General features: G+C 49.2%; 1 protein-coding gene across 31 annotated transcripts; it reads left to right on the top strand.

The window, feature by feature from the left end:
* Positions 1-5839: 5839 nt before the first annotated feature.
* TBATA (thymus, brain and testes associated) lies at positions 5840-19968 on the top strand. 31 transcript variants are annotated; one of them, XM_054659460.2, is made up of 13 exons: positions 5840-5978; positions 6489-6615; positions 7722-7869; positions 8217-8396; positions 9172-9407; positions 11468-11617; positions 12574-12653; positions 13353-13448; positions 13874-14056; positions 15935-16016; positions 16846-16990; positions 18641-18693; positions 19746-19968. In XM_054659460.2, exons 3-13 carry the CDS (start codon positions 7829-7831, stop codon positions 19829-19831), a joined length of 1332 nt encoding a protein of 443 aa, XP_054515435.1. In that variant the 5' UTR covers positions 5840-5978; positions 6489-6615; positions 7722-7828; the 3' UTR covers positions 19832-19968.
* The last annotated feature ends 3137 nt before the right edge of the window (positions 19969-23105 follow it).

Genomic DNA, 23105 nt, shown 5'->3' with positions numbered 1-23105 from the left:
CTTCTATACCTCACATGAAGTGGTAAAACAAGGATACAAGTAGACTGTGATATGTTTTATATATATGTGTATATATATATGTTATATATGTTTAAAATATGTATATGTGTATAAAATAAAATATATATGTATAAAATAAAATACCTACAGCAGCCACTAAAAAAAGATACAGAGATACACTCAAAAGCGTTGTAAATAAATCAAAATGGAATTCTTAGTAGAATGTCCAAGAAACCCACAGTGAGACAGGAAAAAGAAAAAAAAAGAACATAAATTGGTAGAGTGGATTTCAAAACTTCATACAACTCTATGCAGTCTGTAAGAAACTCATTTCAAATATGATGACATAGGAACATTGAATGTAAAATGATGAAAAAAGATAAATCATGCAATCATTAATTAAAGGAAGGGAGTGGCTAAATTAATATCGGATAAAGTAAACTTCAGAGCAAAGAAAATGACAGAGACATAGGGGATGTTAAATAATAATAAAAGCACCAGTCTATCAAGAAGATCTAGCAATCCTAAATGTATGTGCACCAAACAGCAGAGTCACAAAATGTGTGAAGAAACTGACAGAACTGAAAAGAGAAACAGACAAATCCACAATTATTGTTGGAAGCTTCAATAACCCTCTCTCAACCATTGATAGAACCAGACAAAAATTAGCAAGAATATACAAGAACTCAACAATTTTAACCAATAGACTTTAACATTTATAGAGCCCTTCACCCAATAACAGCAGAATACACATTCTTTTCTAGTGCTCATAGAATGTACACCAACATAGACCACATCCTGAGCCACAGAACAAACCTCAACACATTTAAAGAATTAAAATAATATAGAGTACCTTCCGCAAGCACAATTGAATCAATGTTGAAATCAGTAGCACAAAGATAACAGGAGGGTGGGCATGGTGGTTCATGTCTGTAATCCCAGCACTTTGGGAGGCCAAGGTGGGTGGATCACTTGAGCTCAGGATTTCAAGACCAGCCTAGGTAACATGGCAAGACCCCATCTCTACAAAAATACAAAAATTAGCCAGGCGTGGTGGTGTACACCTATAGTCCCAGCTACTTGAAAGCTGAGGTGGGAGGATCACTTGAGCCTGGGAGGTCAAGGCTGCAGTTAGCTGTAATTCCACCACTGAACTACAGCCTGGGTAACAGAGTGAGACACTGTCTCATTTTAAAAATAAATAAATGAAAAAGATAACAGGGAAATCTACAAACATTTGGAAATTAATAACATGCTTCTTTAAAAAATCCATGTTGGTAAAAGAAAATTTTAAAAGAAATTTAAAAAATACATTATAACTGAAAGAAAATGAAGACATAGCATATCAAGATTTGTGGGCGACTGCTAAAGTACGCTGGGAGGAACATTTATAGCACTAAATGCATATATTAGAATAGAGGAGGCCAGGCACGATGGCTCGTGCTTATAATCCCAGCACTTTGGGAGGTCGAGATGGGTGGATCATGAGGTCAGGAGTTCAAGACCAGCCTGGCCAAAATGGTTAAACCCCGTCTCTACTAAAAATACAAAAAAATTAGCTGGACATGGTGGCAGGCGCCTGTAATCCCAGCAACTCCGGAGGCTGAGGCAGAGAATTGCTTGAACCTGGGAGGCAGAGGTTGCAGTGAGCGAAGATCGCGTCACTGCACTCCAGCCTGGGTGACAGAGCGAGACTCCATCCCCCTACCAAAAAAAAAGAGAGAGAAAAGTGTCCAACAAATAATCTAAGCACCCCCCTCACAAACCTAGAAAAAGCAGTGCAAAATAAATCCAAAACAAGCAGAACAATGAAATAACGAAGATAAGAGCAGAAATCCATGAAATTGAAAACAGAAAAAAAAAGGAAAAATATCAATAAAACAAAGAGCTGGTTCTTTGAAAACATCAGTAAAATTGGCAAACTTCTATCTAGCAAGACTGGCAAAAAAAGAAAGAGAAAGAAATCACAAATTAATAGTATCAGGAATGAAATAAAGATATCACTACATATTCTACAGATATCAAAAGGATAATAAGAGAATATTACAAAACAACTCTACACAAATAAATTTTACAATATAAGAGACATTGGCCAACTCCTTGAAAAAGAAACTATTAGAACTCACCCATTTTGAAACAGATCTCTTGAATAGTCCCATAACTGTTAAGAAAATTGAATTTTCAATTTTAAAACACCCCAAAAAATAAATCTCCAGGCCCAGGTAGTTTCACTGGAGAAATCCAGCAAACATTTAAAGAATAATTAACATCAATTTTAAGCGATCTCTTCCAGAAAATAGAAAAGGAGGTAACACTTCCCAATTCATTTTATGAAATTAGTATTACCCTGATGATACCCAAACCAGAGGAAGACACTACAAAAAGGAAACTACAGATAAATATTCATCATAAATATAGGTGCAATAATCCTTAACAAAATATTTTCAAGTAGAACCCAGCAATATATAAAAAGAATTGTACACCATGACCAAGTGGGGCTTATTCCAGGGATAAAAAGCTAGTTCAATATTTGAAAAATCAATGTACTGACCAGCAAAAGAAGAAAAATCACAAGATCATATTAGTTGATGCAGAAAAAAAGCATTTGATAAAATTCAACACACATTTATGACAAAAATGCTCAGAAAAATAGGAAGAGAGAGGGACTTCTTTAACCTGATAAAGAGTATATATAAAAAACCTACAGCTGACATTATATTTAATGGTTAAAGACTCTGTGTTTACTTCCTAAGATTAGGAACAAGGTAAGGATGTGCACTCTCACCACTGTTATTCAACTTAGTATTGGAAGTTCTAGGCAGTGCAGTAAGACAAGAGAAGAGAAGAGAAGAGAAGAAAAAGCATATATATGGGAAAGAAAGAAAGAAAGAAAACTGTCCCTATTTGCAGATGATATTATTATCTACGTAGAAAATTCCAGGGAATCTACAACATATCTCCAGAAACTAATAAGTGAGTTCAGCAAGGTTGCAGGATACAAACTAACATACAAAATTAATAGTGTTTCTATATACTAGCAATGCATATATGGACACCAAAATTTAAAATACCATACCATTTACAGTTCCTTTAAAAACAAAAACTGAAATAGGTGAAAATCTAACAAAACATGTCCACGGCTTTTATGCTGAAAACTATAAAATGCTGATTAAAGTAATCAAAGAATATTTAAATAAATGGAGAGACATTCTATGTTCATGGACTGGAAGACTCAACATGGTAAAGATGTCCATTCTCCCCGAATTGATACAGAAGTTTAACCTGATTCCTGTAAAAATCTAAACAAAAATGTTTGTAGATATCAATAAGATTATTCTAAAATTTGTATGGAAAGGCAAAGGAACTAGAATATCCAAGACACTCTTAAAAAAACAAAGCTGGAAGTCTTATACCACTTATATAGACATCAAGATGTATTTAAAGCTACAGTAATTAAGAGAATATAGTGTTGGTGCATTGGTAGATAGAAAGTCCAGAGACAGGCCCACACATATACGGATACTTGAATTTTGTTAAAGATGGTACTGCAGAGATAAGGACAATGTTTTAAGTAATGGTACTGGGTCAAATGGATATTTATATGGAAAAAATATATATAAATTTTGACTCCTATCTTACACCAAACACAAAAATCAATTCTGTATTGATTGTAGATCTAAACATGAACAGCAAAACAGTAAATCTTCAGAAAATAATAAAGGAGAATTATCTTCATAACCTTGGGTAGGCAAAGATCTCTTAAAACACAAAACCCACTAACCATTAAGGACAAAACTGATAAACTGGGTTATGTTAAAATTAGGAATTCTCTTTATCAAAAGACTGCATGTAGACACAGACAAGCAAGACACAAAGGAGAGAATATATTTGCAACACAAATAACTAAAGATGTATCTGATCATTAATTTCTGCATCTATAGGATTACATGAGGTAATATATCTAAGAGGTTGGCACAGTGCCTGGCACATAGAAAGTGTTCCATGAAGTTTCTATTGCCTCTGTCATGACTGAGTCATCCAGGCCAAGGACTGTACCTCAAATCACTCTCAGGCTGACAGATCTCTCTACAGTTTTTGACACTCCACAAAGGAGTCAGAAGAGTTTCCTCAGTTCTTCTTTTACAAACCAGTGTTGAAGACATTTCCTGAGGAACCCCTTCATCCCCCCAGCTGCAGTCCCTATGCAGACCCCCATGCTCGATTGTAAATAACATAGTTGAAGCATTACAAGGCACCAGTGGGGAGGATGAGAGTGGGTTTTCATCTCAGCTGAGTCAGCTCACGTGGTGGGAAATGCCACAAGAGTGCTGAAAGCAGGAGGGAGGAGTGGCTTGTCACGGGGAAGAAAGCCTCTCTTCTCCCAAATGCTATATCATCTATCTTCACAGCTGCCAGGATGCCCAGAAGTATGGAAGAGGGGGTTTTCAGTATGATTTCAAAAGAGTCACCTTATTCCTGCAGAGACAGGCCCAGAAAAAGCCAGGGAACATCCTGACCTGCCGAAGGATGGGTGGGCATTTGGAGTAGGCCAAGACCAGAGGACAGCCCTCAGGGGGCCACCAGAGTGGTATGAATCCCCACCCCTTAGCTGGGAGGGGCAGAACTTTTGAAGGACTTGGGTTTGCCTCTAGCTACCCACCTTCCTTTTCTTGCTCCCCAGAGAAAAGACACAGAGTCTGGAAGCCCCAGGGCACCAGTATGAAGCCAGGGGTGCTGAGAGCAAAGGCCCTGGGAAAAGCCCACCTCATCATTCTGAGGGACAGCACCCAGCACTGTCTGCAAGCCTTCCCATAGTTTACAGAGCCTGTCTACACCCCTCCCGGGATCTGATTGAGTTACAGCCCTGTCAGCTAAGAACTATCCTTACCCCCATTTGACAGGTGTCCAAGTTGAGCCTCAGAGAAATAGTGAACTACCTAAGATAGTTCTCAGACAAAGGACTCATCCTACTACCTCCATCAAGTTACCAATAATAATGATGATTATTATCCTTTTTGAGCATCTCTTGTGTGCCAGACATACAACTAAAGGCTTCACTTCCATTAGCTTGTCTTCAGAACAACCACAGAAGTAGGTGAGGATATCCCATTTTATAGACCCAGAGAAGGCAATAATAGTAAGAAATTATACTTGGGGGCAGATACTGTTTGAAACGCTTTAATATATATCAACTCACTTAATATTCTCAAACATCCTGTGAGAATAAGTGCAGTATCATCATCTCCATTTTAGAGATATGGGAACTAAGGCTCAGAGAAGTAGCAGAATAGGGACTCGAAGCAAGGATTCTTCCCACTATTTTGCATCTGTGGCAGTCCCGGTGACTTACCCAAGGTAACGTGTCTATGGGATGTTGAAATCTGATTAAAACACCTGTCCAAATGCAAGCCCAGAATCTTCCCACCCAGCTATCATGCAGAGAGAGGGGCTGGGGTCCCTCTGGGTAATGTGGGCTGTCATCTTCTCTACTTGTAAGACCCACCTCCCTGAGAATGGGTCCCCAGAACCAAGATGCATGGAAGCCGACCCCTGTGTGGTGGGGTCAGGCCAGGTGGGGCTGATGAAGCTGGGACGCAGCCCACCAACGTCCTCTGCCAGCGTTCCGCCTCCATCCGCTTCTCGCTGGCTAAAACCAGCCCCAGACTCTCCTTCTCTCCCTTGGCCCCCATTGAAAGTGTTGGATGGGAGGCAGCAGGGAAGTCAGGAGGGACAGAAGGTCCTTAGCCCTTGTCTACCCTTCCAGGAGGGGGAGACAGGCAGGGGATGTGGTAGAGGGGTGCTGGGCAGAGGTTCTGGAGTTGTGGGAACAGGGTAACCTAGCAACCACTGGGCTCAGTGTCACAAAGCAGGCAGACTTGCCCACAGAACCCACCGCCTTCCCCTCGATTTGTCCTCTTGCTCCTTCCTGCTAGGACAGCAGGGCTTCTCGTACACATGCTGTAGCGGGCACTGCCTTGGTGAGTCCAGGGACCTCTCGGGAGAGGAGATGGACCCTGGACAGCCCAGAAGGGCAGAGGTAGAAAGGGAAGTTTTGTGGCTGGATTGATGGGAGCCCTCAGACCCCTCTGCCTGGCTGGCTGGGGCCCCAGGGACAGAGAGCAGGGGCAGGGCAGGGCAGACTACACTGGGGTCCCACCTGTCCCGCTCTGGACAAGGCAGGCTTGGCCTACTAGAGTCCCTGTCAGCCTCTCTACAGCCGCTGTGGGTTATGACCCCCTGGTGGCTTATTAGATCAATTTAATGGATCATATCTAACATTTAAGAAATAAAAACCAAAAATAGGGTAAAAATATCAGTGTGCATCATATGTAGTACGGATAAATATTGCTTCAGGATATTATTGTTTTAGTTTCACACACACACACAAACCCATGTGTGAATTGGATCATGACATAAAGAATTTCTTACTGTCATCACAGCCAAACACATTTGCAAGTCTCTGTTCTAAAGAGTACTTTTTCCCATAGGCAGGAGGATTTGGGGCTTCCACATATCCTGTTCTCAAGATTGTAGCATCTCAGTACTCTAGAGCCCAGTACCTGACATCAAGGATGTCTGGAGCTTCCTTTTAAGGAAAGAAAAGATCAGCAAACTGTGAGTCAGACTGCCCGGGCTCTGGTTCCTTCTGTGTGACCTCAGCAAATCTCCCCTGCTTCCCTGATCTCAGACAACTCCAACCCATCCCACTACCTGATGAAGGCTGGCATTGGGAGATCTCTGGGGTCCCTTGCAGATTCTGTGACTCTGAGGGTTAATTCTCAGAATGCACTGATGTCCTGTCCCAACCCCATCCCTAGCACTTTGGCTAGATATATATATTCAGGTCCATAGATTTAATCATAATTCTTGGTTTTGACACCTATCATCTTTCATCTATGCCATTTAATTAGTTTATTTAATAATATAATAAACACAAGCAAATACACCACCCAAACCAAGAACAAGAACATCATCACTAACACATCTCCTTATATGCGCTTCTCCTGCACACGTCCCCTCCCCGCCTTCCCTCAGAAATAGCCACTATGTGAATTTCGTGCTTAGCATTTCCTTGTTTGATGCTGTTGTTGCTGTTTTATCGCATGTTCATGATCATTTTGCTTGCTTTTAAACTTTTATTTTTAGAAAGGATCTCAGGCTATGTGGTCCTCTGGAACACACATAAACTAAACCATTTATGAAAGAAAAATAATATGTTTTTAAACACAACATTTATACTGTTTAGTAGTTATTTTATATTATCCACACATTATATATAGTGGATGACAACAATTGTATTGTTTCAAATGCATATATCTTGTTCTACTGCAGCCGATTTAATAGTAATTAATAAAAAGTAAATTGAGTTAATAAGATTGCATAAATATAACATCCCAAAACCAAGAATTGTTAAGTTTTCTCATACTGATTATAAGATTCATCCATGTTGTTACATGTGGCTGTGGCTCATTTATTTTCATAGCAATAAAGTATCCCATTGTCTGAATGCACCACAGCTTATTTATCCATTCTCCTGCCATCAGACATTTGGGTTGCCACCAGGTTTTTGCTATTTTGAACAGTGTTTGTATGAATATTCTTATAAGTAGCCCCTGTTGTACATCTATAAGAATTTCTCTTATATCTGGGAAAGAAATTGCTGGGTGATACAGCATGCAAATGCTCAATTTTAAAAGATATTACCATTTCTCCCCCTAAAGTGCCTGTTCCCGTTTACACTTCCACCACCAGTTCGTGAGAGTTCCTGTTCTGCATCCTCAACACTAGTATTAAGTGCACTGGCCTTTAGTCTGTTAAAAAGCATACAATGGCTACAGATGTTCAATTGGCTGATTATCCACTGATGAGGTGAGGCTCCAAATGCCCACCCTGCTGACTGAGGAGGGCTTGGGGTAGGGCAGGGTAGAAGACAAAGGTGGCCTTGGGGGATCTCAACAGATTAGGAGTCCAAGAGAGGTGGTTCTTACTGGACTTCTGCTGCCGGTCAGCCAGACCCCCCAATGGGTCCTCAGGCTCAAGTTAGCCCAGGTAATGGGCTTTGCCCCTCCTGGGCAGGGAAAAGACTTGAGCGGGTGCTAGAAGCACTGAGCAAAGGAGTTCCAGGGGTTCTCAGGAGGTGACTTCCTCTGTTACTTGGGGGTAGAAGAGGACAGCTAACTGCAACTTTCAGAGAAGGTTTGCTTTATTTCTTTCAGCCCCAGATCCCTTAGAGGCGAATGGAGAATGGAACAGGAAACTCAGGGGCCAAGCCAGTGGAGTCCTCAGAGGGTCCGGGGGCAGCACGCCTTGCTTAGCACATCCAGAGTTCATCTGTACTCCAAAAGGACTCCCTTCAGCCAGGGCCACCGTGAGAAGGGCATGCAGACAGCGATCAGGCAGGTGGTCCCAGCAGGCCTCCAGTGGGGACTGGCCCACCTTTGCTGATCTTGACCTTCCTCCAAGGGCAGATGCATAGCGTCCTCAGGAAGGGGAGGGGTGTGGGGTAGAGGAGAGAGGACCCAAGCTGGCTTGTCTCCAGCAAAGCAAAACAGAGCTTGAAGCTTCCCTCAGCGCCACAGCCCCAGTAGCTGCTGCGTCAGCTCTTCCTCTCCTAGGAGGGACCCCCATGGGAACAGAACTTGCTGGTCTGGTCTGGCCTAAGCTCCAGCTCTGGCCTCTGGACGCTGAGTCTGAGCCAAGACTACTCCTGAGTGCATGGGGGAGGATGACAGCCTATAGCTGGCCTCTGGGCTGTCCACAGTCTGGCTTGGGGAGAGGCCCCTGTTGAGACCATCCCCATCCCCAGGGATGTATATAAGGTGACTTTGCTCCATCCTGGGTATTTTGATGAGTAGGTGGGTCTGCAGCTTCTCTTTCTGGTTTCAGATATGGTCTCTGGGAAAAAACTGGGGTGCTGGGAGAGTCTGAGTTCCCTCAAATGGATGCTAGCTCCCTGATAAGGAAGACTAACCAGGACAGGATTGCACCAGTTGGGAAAGGACTCTGGGGGAGGCCTAGATTTTGGTGCTATGGGGGTGGTGGTGAAACCCAGGAAACCAGATTTCAGAGCTCCTCAGGAAGGGGTTCCGTAACAAGCACTGAGCTCTGAGCCCAGGTGGGCCCACTGCCAGAGGAGACTCCATTAGCTTCTCCTGAAACCCCCTCCTTCAGTCCAAAGGCTGAGCTGAAACTGGAGAAGAAGTCAGGGCACAAGCCAAGGAGCCCCAGGGACAGTGGGCCACAGAAAGAACTGGTGATCCCAGGGATTGTGGATTTCGAGCGGATCCGCCGGGCATTGAGGACCCCAAAGCCCCAAACCCCTGGCACCTACTGCTTTGGACGCCTCAGTCACCACTCCTTCTTCTCCCGGCACCACCCACACCCCCAGCACGTGACCCACATCCAAGGTAGGGCCTGGCTGGTTGGGGTGGGAGCAGAGGGAGTATCACTAATTGGTCTTGAGAACTGGGAAGCAAGAATTGATGGCAGCCCGTTTCCAGGCTGGGGCCCAGAGAGGATGGGGTCCAGGATCCCAGGGCTGCCAAAGAACCCAGCCAGGACTGTGCTCAGTGGGCAGGAGAGAAGCCTCCAAGGGTGGGTGACAGGTTCCCTACAGATTCCGCTGACTGCTGGGTTCTCCCATTTTACAAATCAGAGAAAGGGATAAGTTCTGTCCTGGAGCAGTGCTGTGTTCTCTTACGTTCTCTAACTTAGGCCATGTCAGCCACTCAGCCATCCAGCCAGCCATCAAATATTTATTGAGTGTGAACTATTGGCTAGGCACTTTTTTAGGCCTTGGGGATACAACAGTGAACAAGACAGACATGGTGGCCCCCCTCCTGGAGCTGACCTCCAGTGGGGAGGGATGGGAGATGGGGAAGCTGTCAAGTGCCCAGGCTGCAGTGGGAAGATAGCTATTTTTGAAAGGTGGTCACAGAAGACATGGCCATTAACATGACATTTGAGCAAAGAACTACACAGGAACTATGCACACAGCAGGGGAAAGATGTCTCAGGCAGGTAGATCAGTAAATACAAAGTCCAGAAGGCAAGAGCGCTCCCACTCTGTTGGAGCAGCAGCAAGGAAGCAGAAGCTGGTCTGGCTGGAGTAAAGTAGGAGAGGAGAACGGAGAAGGCATCAGGGAGACAGTGGGCCCAGATCAGGTAGGCATTTGGGCCACTATTGTCACCATTAAGCCACTTTCCTGAATCAGCTGGAGCCCTTGGAAGGCTGAGAGCACAGAAGTGAGATGTTTTAACAAGGTCATCCTGGCCTCTGTCTTAAGTGTGGCTTGGACCAGGGGCTAGAAGTGGAAGACTCAGTGGCTCTATCCTGGAGATATGTGAAATGTAAAGTCAGTAGGACTCGGCGATTGATTAAAAGTGGAGTGTGAGAGGAAGAGAAGAGTCAAGGCCGACTTAGATTTTTGGCCTGAGCACCTGGGAAACTGGAGTACATTGACTGAGGCAGGGAAATGTGCAGAAGGGCTAGTGTAGGCTGGGAGGAATCAGAGGTTTGGTTTCTGATGTGGGAGATGGGTGATGCGAGATGCTTTCTAGACCTCCAGGTGGAAGTACGGGGGTGCAGTCGGATCTGGAGTTCAGGGCAGAGACACAGACGTGAGAGCCATTCGAGAGGGGGTGTTTCAAGTGGTGGGCCTGGGTAGGATCCCCAAGGAGTCCATGTAGCTACAGGAGAGAAAAACCTGGGGACAGGTCCCTGGGGACCCCAGGATTAAGAGGTTGAAAAGATGAGAAGTCGGCAGAGGAGATGAGGAGAGGTAGTGAGCCAGGACAAGAGTGAGGAGTCCTGGCACCAAAAGGGAAGTGTTTCAGGGAGGAGACAGCAGCCCTGCTAGGTCCTTGCCAGGCCGATCTTCAAGCCTCACTGTCCATAGTGATATAATAATCACCCAGGGTTAGCCAGAAGGGTCCTCAAGTACAAACGGCCCCCACTACCTCCAGGCTGCCCTGCACGGAGCCTTGCACAGGCTGACCAAAGCAGAAGTTTTCTGCAGAGGTTGTGGCTCAATCTCTCTCCCTGTCATGTGAGCCCAGGCCTCTCCCATCATGAACTGTGACATAATGCCCTCGCCCCAGCATTCTCATCTTTAAGCTGTCTGCCTACCCGTTTGTACTCACATCGGCAATTTGTTGCCCTGTCATAGGAAATCAGAAGATCCTCAGGACTAGGGGCCCAGGAAGCCTAAGTTCTTGTCTCACCTCTGCCCAAATCACAGTGTGGCCCTGAGCAGGCCTTTCCCCTGTCCATTCTAGGATCCCCCCGTGGGTGAGGCGGTCGCTGGTCTAGGTGGTTACAATGCCCTCCCAGCTCTGATAATCTATCAGCTGGTGGTTACTGGAAGAGGTGGAGCCGGAATCACCCTGCCTCTCAGCCTCTTCCCTGCCTCCTGGAGCTCTTAAGGTCCACCTAAGCCTCCCTTCCCACAGCCTCTAACCCTTTGCAGATCTCACCGGGAAGCCTGTCTGTGTCGTCAGGGATTTTCCAGCCCCCTTGCCTGAGTCAACTGTCTTTTCCGGCTGTCAAATGGGGATACCCACCATCTCTGTCCCCATTGGAGACCCACAGTCTAATCGGAACCCCCAGCTTTCTTCTGGTGGGTACTTGGGCCATGCCTCCCTCTACCCTGGGGCTCATGCCTCTCCCCAAGGCTGCCTCACTTGGGTGGGTGCCCAGAAGGAAAGGGCCATCGCTCTTAGGTCAGTGAGGTCTGTTGGGGGAACCCCACTTTTTCTCCCATTTCCTTGGACAGCCTAATCTCTGCATTACTCCCCACCCAGCAAGTCCTAGCCAGCAGAAATGCACCCCTGCTTGGATTTGAGGTGCTTGAGGAGTAATAACACACAGAGGGCAAGCAGATGTTGAGCCTGCAGTCATGTGACTGGCAGCTGTAGGCCAGAATGCTATAGGGAATATTTAGTAGCTTGTGTGCTCAGGCATTGGCCAACCAGAACAATCAGCCACAGTGCTGGCTTGGCGTTTCAGAGGTCTCTGCTCTGCCAAGCATTATCCTTTCCACCACTGAGGTGCTGGAAGCCAGTTTGGTGGGGACAGGGAAGAGATCCTGGAGAAGGGGCTGGGGCTGCCAATGCAGGGCAGAGAGACTTGGAAGGCTGGCTGCTGCTCTCTTTGCCACCCTCTCCAGGGAGTAGTTTGATTTCTTAATAACAGGCCCATCTGTATCTCCTCAGCTTCAGTCTTGGCCTCAGGGATCTAAAAGAGGCAAAGCTAGATTAAACCATGTGCATCTTGGCACAGGTAACCAAATATTCTCCAGCATCCCCTAGAAATGCCACAGGCTAGGACATCAACATCAGCCCCTGCTAGAAGGAAAGCAATGCCCCACCCCCGCACCCCACCCACTGCCACAACCACCACCCATGGTGTGAATCCAGATCCTTTTCCCTCCAGGGCACCGCCTCCCCCTTTCCCTTTAAGATCCAGGCAGGGAGGCCAGGAAGGAGAGCAGACTCCTCTACCAAGGCCTGGTGGCACAGGGAGGGGAGGAGGGCCCCTGACTTCAGTTGGCAGGACCTTGTCCCCTCCTCCCAGAAGCCTGGAAGAAGGAGTTGAAGGAGCTAGCTTCCCGGGTGGCCTTCCTCACCAAGGAGGATGAACTGAAGAAGAAAGAGGTGGGTGCGGAACACAGGAGCTAGTCTGGGAAGAGGAGAAACGGATCCTTCCCTGTGTAAGGAGATCCCTCCCGAGTCAGTTCAGCCTACCAGAGGTGGGGTGGGGGGACTGATTCATACAAACATCAGGGGAAAGGTCACAGTGAGGGAGAGAGCACACCTAGGTGGAGAAATCCAAGCAGGGGTTTTAGGACAGGTGGCACTTGGGGGCCTTCGATATCTAAGTGAGATGTTCACAAGGGGACTGAGGAGTTCCGAGCAGAGGCACCTAGCACAGCAGCTCAAAAGCTGGCAAATGCAGGGCATCATCAGAAACCAGGCTATAAGTGGGCAGCAATGGGAAAGGTGAGGGGGGGCAGACTTTGCATGTGGGGAGGAGCAGCTTGTTCTTAATTGCCAAGATTTTTAGTGTCTAATCGCATAAGGAGCAGAGAATCTCAGAAGGTTTTCAAACATGATAGGGGTGACCCCATGGGTGCCATTTGATGATAAAACAGTAAAGTCACCTGAGAGGCAGCTTGAAGGTAACTGGAATTGCTCTTAGGACAGTCTGGTCCTGCCCCTTGTCTTGGGCAACCAGAGTGGACAGGCAGAGGCCCAGCTTCTCATTCCTGCTCACAACTAACTCACTGCAGCACTCAGGACAACTCAGCTAAGCTGTCTGGGTCTCTGTTTTCTTATCTTTAAAATGGGGGGAAGGATACCACCAGTCTTAATTGGAATTGCAAGAGCAGGAGGCCCCAGGCACCAGGCCTCTCTGGGACAGACCTGGGGGCAGCTGAGCTGGGAATTAAGGTAGGCGGTGGGCCCTTGGTGCAGGATGCTGTTTTCAAATCTCTGATGGGTGTGGGGAGGAGCAGCAGGGAGGACCTACCTGGGAGGGAGAACGAGAACCACCCGCGGGCATCCAGCGATCGACCCTGCATTACTGAGTTCCAGGAGGAAGAGCTTTTGCTGATTTAAGCATGATAGCTGAGAGTGGAAGGGCCAGCTGCCAGAGAGAGGGCCGGGGATGCCCAAGGAGGGGTCTAGGGCAGGTGAGGGTGGGGGGTGGCAGAGCTGGATGATACCCTGGGACCCTGGCAACGCTGTGATGCTGGGATTTGGGAGGCGAAGTGCCCTGGGATTGTGACCCGGCCTCCTGCTCCTCTCCTCCCCTCGGCCCTCTTCCTCCCCTCTTGCTGACTGCCTGGAGTCTCTGTCCACTTTTGTCCCAGCAGAAGGAGCAGAAGGAGGAGCCTCTGCGGGAGCAGGGGGCAAAGTACTCAGCAGAGACTGGGAGGCTCATCCCCGCTTCCACCCGGGCTGTCGGCCGCCGCAGATCTCACCAGGCCCAGCCGAGTCAGTCTTCCAGCAGACATGAAGGAGTCCAGGCCTTCCTCCTTCAGGATCAGGAGCTGCTGGTGAGGGCCCAGTTCTGCTCCCAGGCTCCTGGCTCTCCACATTAGGGGTCTTACAAACCGCTTTAGGGCAAGGCCCCTCCCAGGGATACTGGTGCCTAGGACTGTTAAGAACAGAAAACTCCAGCCCTGGGGAGTCAGCAGCAGGGGCTATGACCCCCTGCTGCCTCTAGGTTTCCATGTGAGTCCTTTCCCCTCCCTGGGCCCTAGTTCCGTGATCTCTCCACTGGAAGCATGAACGCATTGTTGTCGAGGGTCCCTTCCAGCTGTAGCATTTGCTGAGTTAGTGAAGGGAGCTGCAATGGTGGGTTGAAGAAGGAGGTCCTGCCCATCACAGCAGGCCGCACCCCACAGCCTGCATGGCTAGGCCCAGCCTGGTGTCCACACTCAGCGAGGGGCCTGGCTTGTTCTTCACTGAGCACAGAGCCCACCTCCTCCATGCTCAAGTTTCCCCATTGAGGCCTGAGATGATTCCATGCCTCATCCCGGTGGGTGAAGGCATCAGAGGTCCCCGTGAAAATGCACAGATGTCCTCCAAGAAAGGCCAGAGGTAGACCCAGCATTCTGCCACCTTCCTTGTGACCAGCACTGTCAGGCACACACTCCCTCTGAAACCTTGCCACAATGCAGCAAAGTGGATAGAGCAGACAGGGTTCGGCACCTCCATGCCACAGATGGGGAGGCCGAGGCCCTGCCAAGTGATAGTCCATGGGTCAGGTCCCCTGAGACGGAGCAGCATAGCCAGGACTAAGGTGCTTTCTCCACCATAGGGCGGCCTCACCTCACCTGGAATTAGGTTCTCGGGTCCTGTGGGGAGGGGGCACAGGGCAGGTAAGTTGGACACAGAGAATGGAGAAGGGCCCAGGGGCAGGTCAGGGTGGGTCAGCACAGCGGGTGGGCATCTAGGGACGAGGGTGGACCCCTAAGCAGGCAGAGGCCTGGGGAGAGGCCCAGCCCAGATTCCACTCTGCTGAGGATGAGGCCGACCTGCTGGGGACCGACGGGCCCCTCCAGGTCCTAGGATGACTGACCGCCAGGAGCTGAGGGGGCCTCAATTTCCTAGGACTCCAGGGCTTCCACCTTTCACCTCGGGCCCCAACTCCAGCCTGCCATAGCTACAGCCACCAGCAGCAGTCTGGCCTAGGGAGCCCCCATAGCCCATCCCAGACACAGCTGGATCTTTTCCTTATCCTAACTGACTGGAGAACGCAGGGGAAAATGAGCCCGGAAGTAGCAAAGATATCAAAGACTGAGGATGCAGCAAGGAGCCAAGCATGCCCACAGCTCTGCAGGAGGGAGCCGGTGCTGAGCAGTTTGCAGAACCGGCCTGTGCTGCCCCTCAGGCTGCCCTCTGGGCTTCCCCCACCCCTCTTCCAACATCCCCAGACTCCGGGACTTTTAGGGTATGGCGTACCATGGGGTTCCTGAAATCCCCACACCAAGGCGCTGGGCATGTGGGATTTGGTGTGTCTCTGAGGAGCTGACTGGCCAGCTCGGACCTTGGCTTCCCAGTGAGGGGCCCTAGGGAATAACCAGCCAAGCAGGCTTCAGGGATGTGGGGTCCACAGAGCCTTTCGCTGAGGCTGTGTTCTGCCACCAACTTCCTGCTAGCATCCCCTCTCAGGGCCTCGGATTCTCCACCCGTCCAGCAGGAAGATTAAGAATCTTCCTCCCGGACTGTTGTGAGACAAAGCCCTCTGTTAAGTGCAAAGTCCAATGTGGAGGAAAAGGCACGGACCCTTGTGGGAGCAAGTTTAGCCCAGCAGGTGCCTCTGGGAGCCCACTTTGGGGGAAGGGTCCCCTTGGTGCCCTCCAAACCTACATTTGCCTGTACTCCTTGCCTGTACTCCTGGCTGGAATGTGCTGGCCTCCTGCCCACAGGTCCTGGAGCTCCTGTGTCAGATCCTGGAAACAGACTCGCTAAGCGCGATCCAGTTCTGGCTGCTCTACGCTCCGCCCAAGGGTGAGGACACAGCCCCGCAGCACTGTCTCAGTGGAGGCTGCCAAGGTCCTGCCCTTGATCTCTGGTTCTGCAGGACTCAAATGTCCCTCAGCTCCCACCCTGGAGGGGGCCTTCCACGGAGGCCTCTCCTCCACTCTTGAGCCCCAAACTAACCCTTCCCAGCTGGACAGCATCTCTGCTTCCTCCTCCCCAATTCCTCAGCAGGATTTCCTTACCCCTGCTCCTTGGAGGGGACCCCTCTTTCATGCTGACCCCAGGCCTAGGCACCTGGGAGGAAAAAATCCAAAGACTGAACTTAGCAGACACAGCCCCTCACACGTTGCACTGGGAGACCCACACACACACAGGTGCAAGTAGACGCACATAGGGCTACGCATGTGTATACACATGAACACAGGAATACACACACGGACGCACTGGGACAGTGGGTAGGGGGTGCATCTGGGTAGAAGGGTGAGGAGTGATGAGAACCAGGAAGCTAATTGGAGAAGACTTCCTGGACAGGAGAGTGAAGGAGAAGGAGGAGGAGGAAGGCAGGTCCCCAGTAGACTTCCCAGCGTGGGCCCAGGGATATGGTGGGCAGGAGGGCCAGCTGGGGCCAAGAACAAGGCATACACATCCTCGTGTGGCAGGACAGGGATGTGAAAGGGCTAGGGGCTCTGCACACATGGGCCAGGAGAGAAGGGGGAGCTCTCCCGAGGGGACCTGAGGGCAGAAGTTGGGATGCTTAGAGAAAGCTGCCCTGGATGGAGGCCCTGTTTCTGGCCCCACCACAGGGACAGGAAGGGGGCTGGGGGCTGAGGACACTGCCCCCGGGCTGTGCTTTCAGAAAAAGACCTCGCTCTGGGACTCCTGCAGACAGCAGTGGCTCAGCTCCTTCCCCAGCCCCTAGTCTCCATCCCTACCGAAAAGCTCCTAAACCAGCTTCAAGAAGTGCATGAACCTCCTCAAGAGAAGCAAGAGCCACCCTGCAGGTGGGCCCCGCACCCCGCCCTGCCCTTCTGCAGCCTTCTGTCCTCCCAGGTGAGGCCAGTGGGACCTGGAGAAGGGAGCCTGGCACTGGCCAGGGCCTGGGCTGACTAAGTCTGTCCTGGAGGCAGAGGCCCAGCCCCTCCCCCAGGGACCTTCTAGTGCTACCCAAGCCACTTCAAGGCCAACACAGCCAGACCAGCCCCCGAACTGCCAGGGCTGGGGACACCCCAAGGGGGCCACCGGAGTCAATTTTAACCAGATAAGGCTGGATTAGCCACACCTAGCTCTTCAGAAGCTCTTTGGTCTATGGGAAGACATGAGTAGAGAGAAAATGCTAACACAAGGCAGTGGTTTTATACCAGTACTAAGTGCCCTGATGGCTGGAAGAGAAAGATTAATTACAAACTGGGGGAGGCCTCACAAAGCAGGTGAGTGGAGCCTGAGAGTCAGCAAGGCCACACTGAGCAGCGATAAGTTTGCCTGACACCGCTGGGTGTTCCACGTTTTTCTAGTCCATCCAACAACCCACTGAGGCAGTATTAGCTCCATTTTACAGATGGGAAAACTGAGGCTCAGGAACAATAGAATGGCCTACCCAAAGTAACCTGACTGGTCAGCAGAAGGGCTGGGATTCAGTCTTGGACCCGACTGACTCCCAAGGCCAGCAGCACTCAGATTCTCCCCGGGAGCTTGTTAAAAATGCAGACCCCTAAAGATTCTAACATAGCAGGCCGGGGTGAAGCAGGGGGGCCTGTATTTTTAACAGTCACCTGAGTGTTTCCAACGGAGTTTGGGAAACACTGATAGGAGCGGTAGGATTTGACTGAGCAAATGAAAGCTTGGGAAAAGGTCATCCCGGGAAGTGGGACCAGCCTGGGTGAAGGCATGGAAGTCAGGAAGGTATACAATTGGGGAATGCCAAGTTTGAGGTGTCTGGAGCATGGGTGGGCTTGGTGAGAAGAAGCAGAGGTAGGGGTGGACCGAGGTTTCTTGAAGTCATGGGTTCTTGCATGGCCTTGGACTTGGTGTTCCCTTCCACTCTGAGAGAGCAGAGGAGGAACAGCCGCCTAGTGAGGAAGACAGGCTTCACTGTGACCTTGAGCAAACCACCTCCCAGCTGCGATCATCAGCTTCAACTATCTCTCAAAAGCCCCCTCCCAGAGTTGTAGGGAGGGAAAATAACATCAGGCTCATAAAAAGGCATGGGGAGATGTAAAGCCCAATACAAGATGGAAGAGCATCTTTCATACTTTTAATTCATTCAAGACGCAGGGTTCTTGTCTTGCCCACTCAAAGGGAAGTCCACAAGGAAACCAGTGGAGCGAGTGAGTGAGGGCTAGGGGGAGGGCTGATGCAGAGCCCATGCCCTGTTTCTCCAGAGACAGGAGGGCCTTGCTTCCCAGTGGAACTAACTGCAGACAGCAGGGCCACAGTTGTCTGGGTCTGGCCTGGGGCAACATAGGAAGGCCACCTGGGTGCTAGTCATGGACAGATGTTTTCTGGCCCTCCAGGAGGGGTGACTCTTGCCTCTCCCTGGAGCAGACAGCTGACTGCACCTGCACCACCTTCCCCACCTCCCCATCTCCCCTGCCACCCGTGGGGTCAGGTTTCCAGCATGACCTTCCCAGCCCCTTCTTTGTGTTTGGTCACAGTCAATCCCCGAAGAAAACGAAGATATCACCTTTTACAAAAAGCGAAAAACCAGGTAAGATTCCAAGTAGTGGGTCATTCGGGGGGCTCACCAAGGCCCACTCTGGCTGGATTTCTCGGGGGATTCCAGTCAACTTGGAGATGAGTCGCTGCCCAAGGAAGCTGCTCATTTCATCTATTCATTCACTTATTCATATTCATTCATTAACAAATATTTATTGAGCACCCACAATGTGCTGAGCTCTGAGGATCATTGAGGAAGAATTCAGACAAGTTCCTGCTGTCACGGAACTTACATCCCAGCAAGGAGGAATACAGACAACAAATTAAAACACCTGGGGAGGAGTGGAGACAGATACTGTAAGGAGAATAACAGGGCTCTGTGGTCAGTAGTGAGAAGGACTGGCAGGTGGGAAGAGGGCTTCTAGAGCTGAACGGCAGGAAAGATACAGCTCTACCCAAGTCTAGGAAGAGCCAACCAGCAAAGCTCCCACCTCTTGGTGTGCTGGTGGAGAAGCAAGCAGACCATGGTGGCTGGGGCCTTCTGGGTGGGGGACAGTGGTAAGGGAGGCATGAGACAGGTGGGAGGAGCTGGCCTGCGGTAAAGGCGAGGTGTGTGCATGGGTGCAGAAGAGGGTTATGAGCAGAGTGTGCATGCCCCCTCTGGCTACTGTGTGCAGCATGGACTATGGGGGACAAGAATGGGTGAGGGAGACCAAGGAGAGGCTGCTGCAGTCATCCCGGTGCCTTAGACTAGAATGGGGGGCAGGGGTGGCAGCAGGCTGGAGGGGAGAGAAGAGGAAACACATCCTCAATGTATATTATTCTCCCTGATTAGACCATCAGAGGTCCAGAGTGCCTGGCAGAGAGGCACAGAGTAGGCATCTCATTGATATTTGTTACTTGGATGTTGAAAGAAGAGAGGTTGGATTCCATTCGCTCCATTCCTCTCAGGTTGGATTCCCTCCTCGGTCACCAGCAGAGCTGAGAGCAGGAGCTGGGCTTGACTCAGACCTTCCCCTCAGCACTCACACATCCACCTGCAGCTCCCAGGTGGGGGCCCCACCTTTCCGGTCGTCTCCTGCCTACTGTCTCTCCTCCCACTAGAGTACATTGGAGAAGCTCAAGTCCTCCGGATGCATTCAAGCCAGAACGCAGAGGAGAAGACATCGAAGCCGAGGGCAGAGAGCTGAGGGGCCCTAACACCTGCACCTGCCTTGTTCAAGAGCAGCCCCAAGGGTTCAGGGGTGTTTCTGTCTCCACCACCTTCACAGCAGTACCTGATTCCCTACCATGAAAACTCTACTAAATAAAACCGTCTTCCCTGAGAGAGGACAGTTCTGCTTTCCTAGCAGTGGGAGGCCTGTGCTTGGTTGGGGTCACTGATGCCAAGAGAGAGATGGGCTGCACGGAACCAATCCTACTCCCCACTCCCATGGGAAAGCCCAAGTGCTACCTCCATGTGGGGCTTCCCTGGTCCTTTTATGTTCTAGAGAACTGAAGGGCAGATGGCAGTTGGGGCATCTTGAGAAAGGACTCTCCCCCTCCTGGAGCTGAGATACACAGGACTCTGGGTAGGGTAGAGCAGAGGTCAGGGAACATGCAGGCCTCCTTAGAATGATCACTGTTGCCAATTATTGAGTTTCTATTTTTGTGTGTGCTGGGCACAGAGGCAGCGACTTAGGTAAAAGCTGGTGATGAGCACAGTGTGAATTGTTCTATGTGCTTTATATGCAGTACATATCTACACACATGTAGGTGAAACAACTTGTCCAAAGTCCTACAGTTAACAAGTGGCAGAGCCTGGGTGTCTGGCTCCAGAATCCCTGCTCCTAAAACCTGCATTCTGGCCGGGCGCGGTGGCTCACACCTGTAATCCCAGGACTTTGGGAGGCTGAGGTGGGCGGATCACCTGAGATCAGGAGTTCAACACAAGCCTGAACAACATGGCGAAACACCATCTCTACTAAAAATACAAAAATTAGCCAGGCATGGTAGTGGATGCTTGCAATCCCAGCTACTCGGGAGGCTGAGGCAAGAGAATCACTTCAACCTGAGGGGTAGAGGTTGCAGTGAGCCAAGATCATGCCAGTGCACTCTAGCTTGGGCAACAGAGCGAGACTCTGTCTCAGAATTCAAAACAAAACAAAACAAAACAAAACTGTATTATACTGCCTTACCTACCCTAGCCAAAAGCTGTGGTTACATTTCTGAAATCATAAGATCTAGAGAAGACTCTCTGGGAAGTCCAATGTCTTCCATGACATTTCTGCAAATTCCCTGGAAAATTGGGATGGGAGGAGGCATTGAGGATTTACAAGGTCATTGTCCCCTGTGGCTCTGAGCTGCTATTTTACTGGCTTAGTTAATGAAGTAAGTGGACTTAGTTCCATGGATTGTGGCTCCATTCTATGCTTGCAACACTACCCTACCTTACATTCATTCAGATAGATTCAGTCCCTCTGGGTTTTCCCAAACACTCCATTCACACAAAACTTTTCTGTAGAGCAGGCTTCAATCAAGATTAGTGATGGATAGGGATTTGCTGTTAAGTAAACAGCTTCATGTTCAACATTAAGCCACCTTGTTTTTAAAGGCCCTCACCCCTCTTCCACTGGGGTTGTCTCCCCAGCGGCAGCGCATGTAAGAATGATGCGGCCATGTTCAGGAGAGTCTCTAGGCCCTGCTCCCCAAGGTGCTCCCTGTCCTCTTGGGCATCCGAGTGATTTCTCATGGGGGTCAGGATGCCATGGCCACTTCCTGTCACTCCTAAATTTTCTTTGTCTCCAGGCCCTGGAAGTTCTCTTCTCCCTTTCCCCTGCTTCTCTCCCTGAAGCATGGAGACAGATTTTCCCTTTCATCTTTTCCCTGAAGGCTCTAGGTCCTTCTTGGGACTCAGTCTCCTTAGCCATGGAGGTAGCCCTTGTTCTTGGCTATCCAGGAATATGAAACCTAGCACTGTCCAACCAGAGCCCCCCATTCCTTCACATAGTGAAGCAGCCTCATTGTCTAGGGTGATACCTAAGGTTTATTGTCTCACAGCCAAGGAAATCAAGGACACAGACACACAAAGAGTGAGGTTAAGAGTGAAAGTTTTAATAGGTGAAAGAAAGAGAAGAGCTCTCTGCTGCAGACAGTCGTCCCAGAGAAATGGGTTGCTGGTTCCACAGTGAAATGCAGGTGGTTTTATAGATGAGGTTGTGGAGGCGGTGTCTGATTTACATACAGTGGGAAAGATTGGTTGGAGCAGGTGTGCCTTTGCATAGGGCACGAAAAACTGGTTAGGACTAGGTGTGCCATTTGCACAGGGTGAGAATTTCTGGCCACCCTCACCCTAATCTTTTATTATGCAGGCCTCTGCCTGGCCTGCGCCAGGTTGCCCATTCCTTTACTGTACACATGATAACAAAAAAAGGGAAGATGGAGCCTCCATGTTGGACATGCCTGGCTCCCAGGTAGCCCTTTTCTATTGGCACAGCTGCCAGCATTCCCTGTTACAAGCTTCCAGCTTGCTTATCTGTGCTTGCAGCTCGACTTTTCAGGCTGCTCTTTGTTAGAAAAAAAATGATTATTGGGCTGTTTTTTGTTAAAAGGGAAGCTCTGCTGGGGACTATTTTACCCTCACTATCTGCCTAAATAATTTCTACCTCCTGTATCAACAGGACTGGTTAGGGGTAGGATAAGCATGTAACCCAAGCTGGGCCAATCACATTCTGTCCTTGGAAATGTTTTTTCGGGGGAAGGAAGGTTGGAGTATCAGAGAATTCCATCATTGTTCCATGGGGACAAAGCCCTGGATACAGTCACACCTGAGGCTCCTGATTCTTCCCCACCCTTCTCCATGTGTGAGGCAATAAAATTCCTTCCCCATCCAATAGTTGATTTTTATGTGTATTTTTCTACATAAAATTTACCACCTTAACCATTTTAAAATACACAGTTCAGTGGCATTAAGTAGATTCACATCGCTGTGCCACCATCACTCCCATCTGTCCACAGAATTCTTTTCATCTTGCAAAGCTAACACTCTATGCCCATTAAACAATAACTCCCCATTCTCTCCTCTCCCAGTTCCTGGCAACACCATTTTATGCTCTGTCTCTATGGTATTGACTGCTCTAGGTACCTCACTTAAGTAGAATCATACAGTATTTGTCCTTCTGTGACTGGCTGATTTCACTTAGCATAATGTCCTCACTATTCAGCCATCCTGCAGTATATGTTAGAATTTCCCTCCTTTTTTTTTTTTTTGACAGAGTTTCACTGTTGTTGCCCAGGCTGGAGTGCAATGCGTGATCTTGGCTCACTGCCACCTCTGTCTCCCAGGTTCAAGCGATTCTCCTGCCTCAGCCTCCCGAGTAGCTGGTATTACAGGCATGCGCCACCATGCCGGGCTAATTTTGTATTTTTAGTAGAGATGGGGTTTCACCATGTTAGTCAGGCTGACCTCGAACTCCTAACCTCAGG

Source organism: Pan troglodytes, chromosome 8 (assembly GCF_028858775.2).
Source record: "Pan troglodytes isolate AG18354 chromosome 8, NHGRI_mPanTro3-v2.0_pri, whole genome shotgun sequence".
NCBI lineage: Eukaryota > Metazoa > Chordata > Mammalia > Primates > Hominidae > Pan > Pan troglodytes.
Note: the sequence above shows the minus strand (reverse complement) of the source record. Positions and strands in the feature narration are given on the sequence as shown.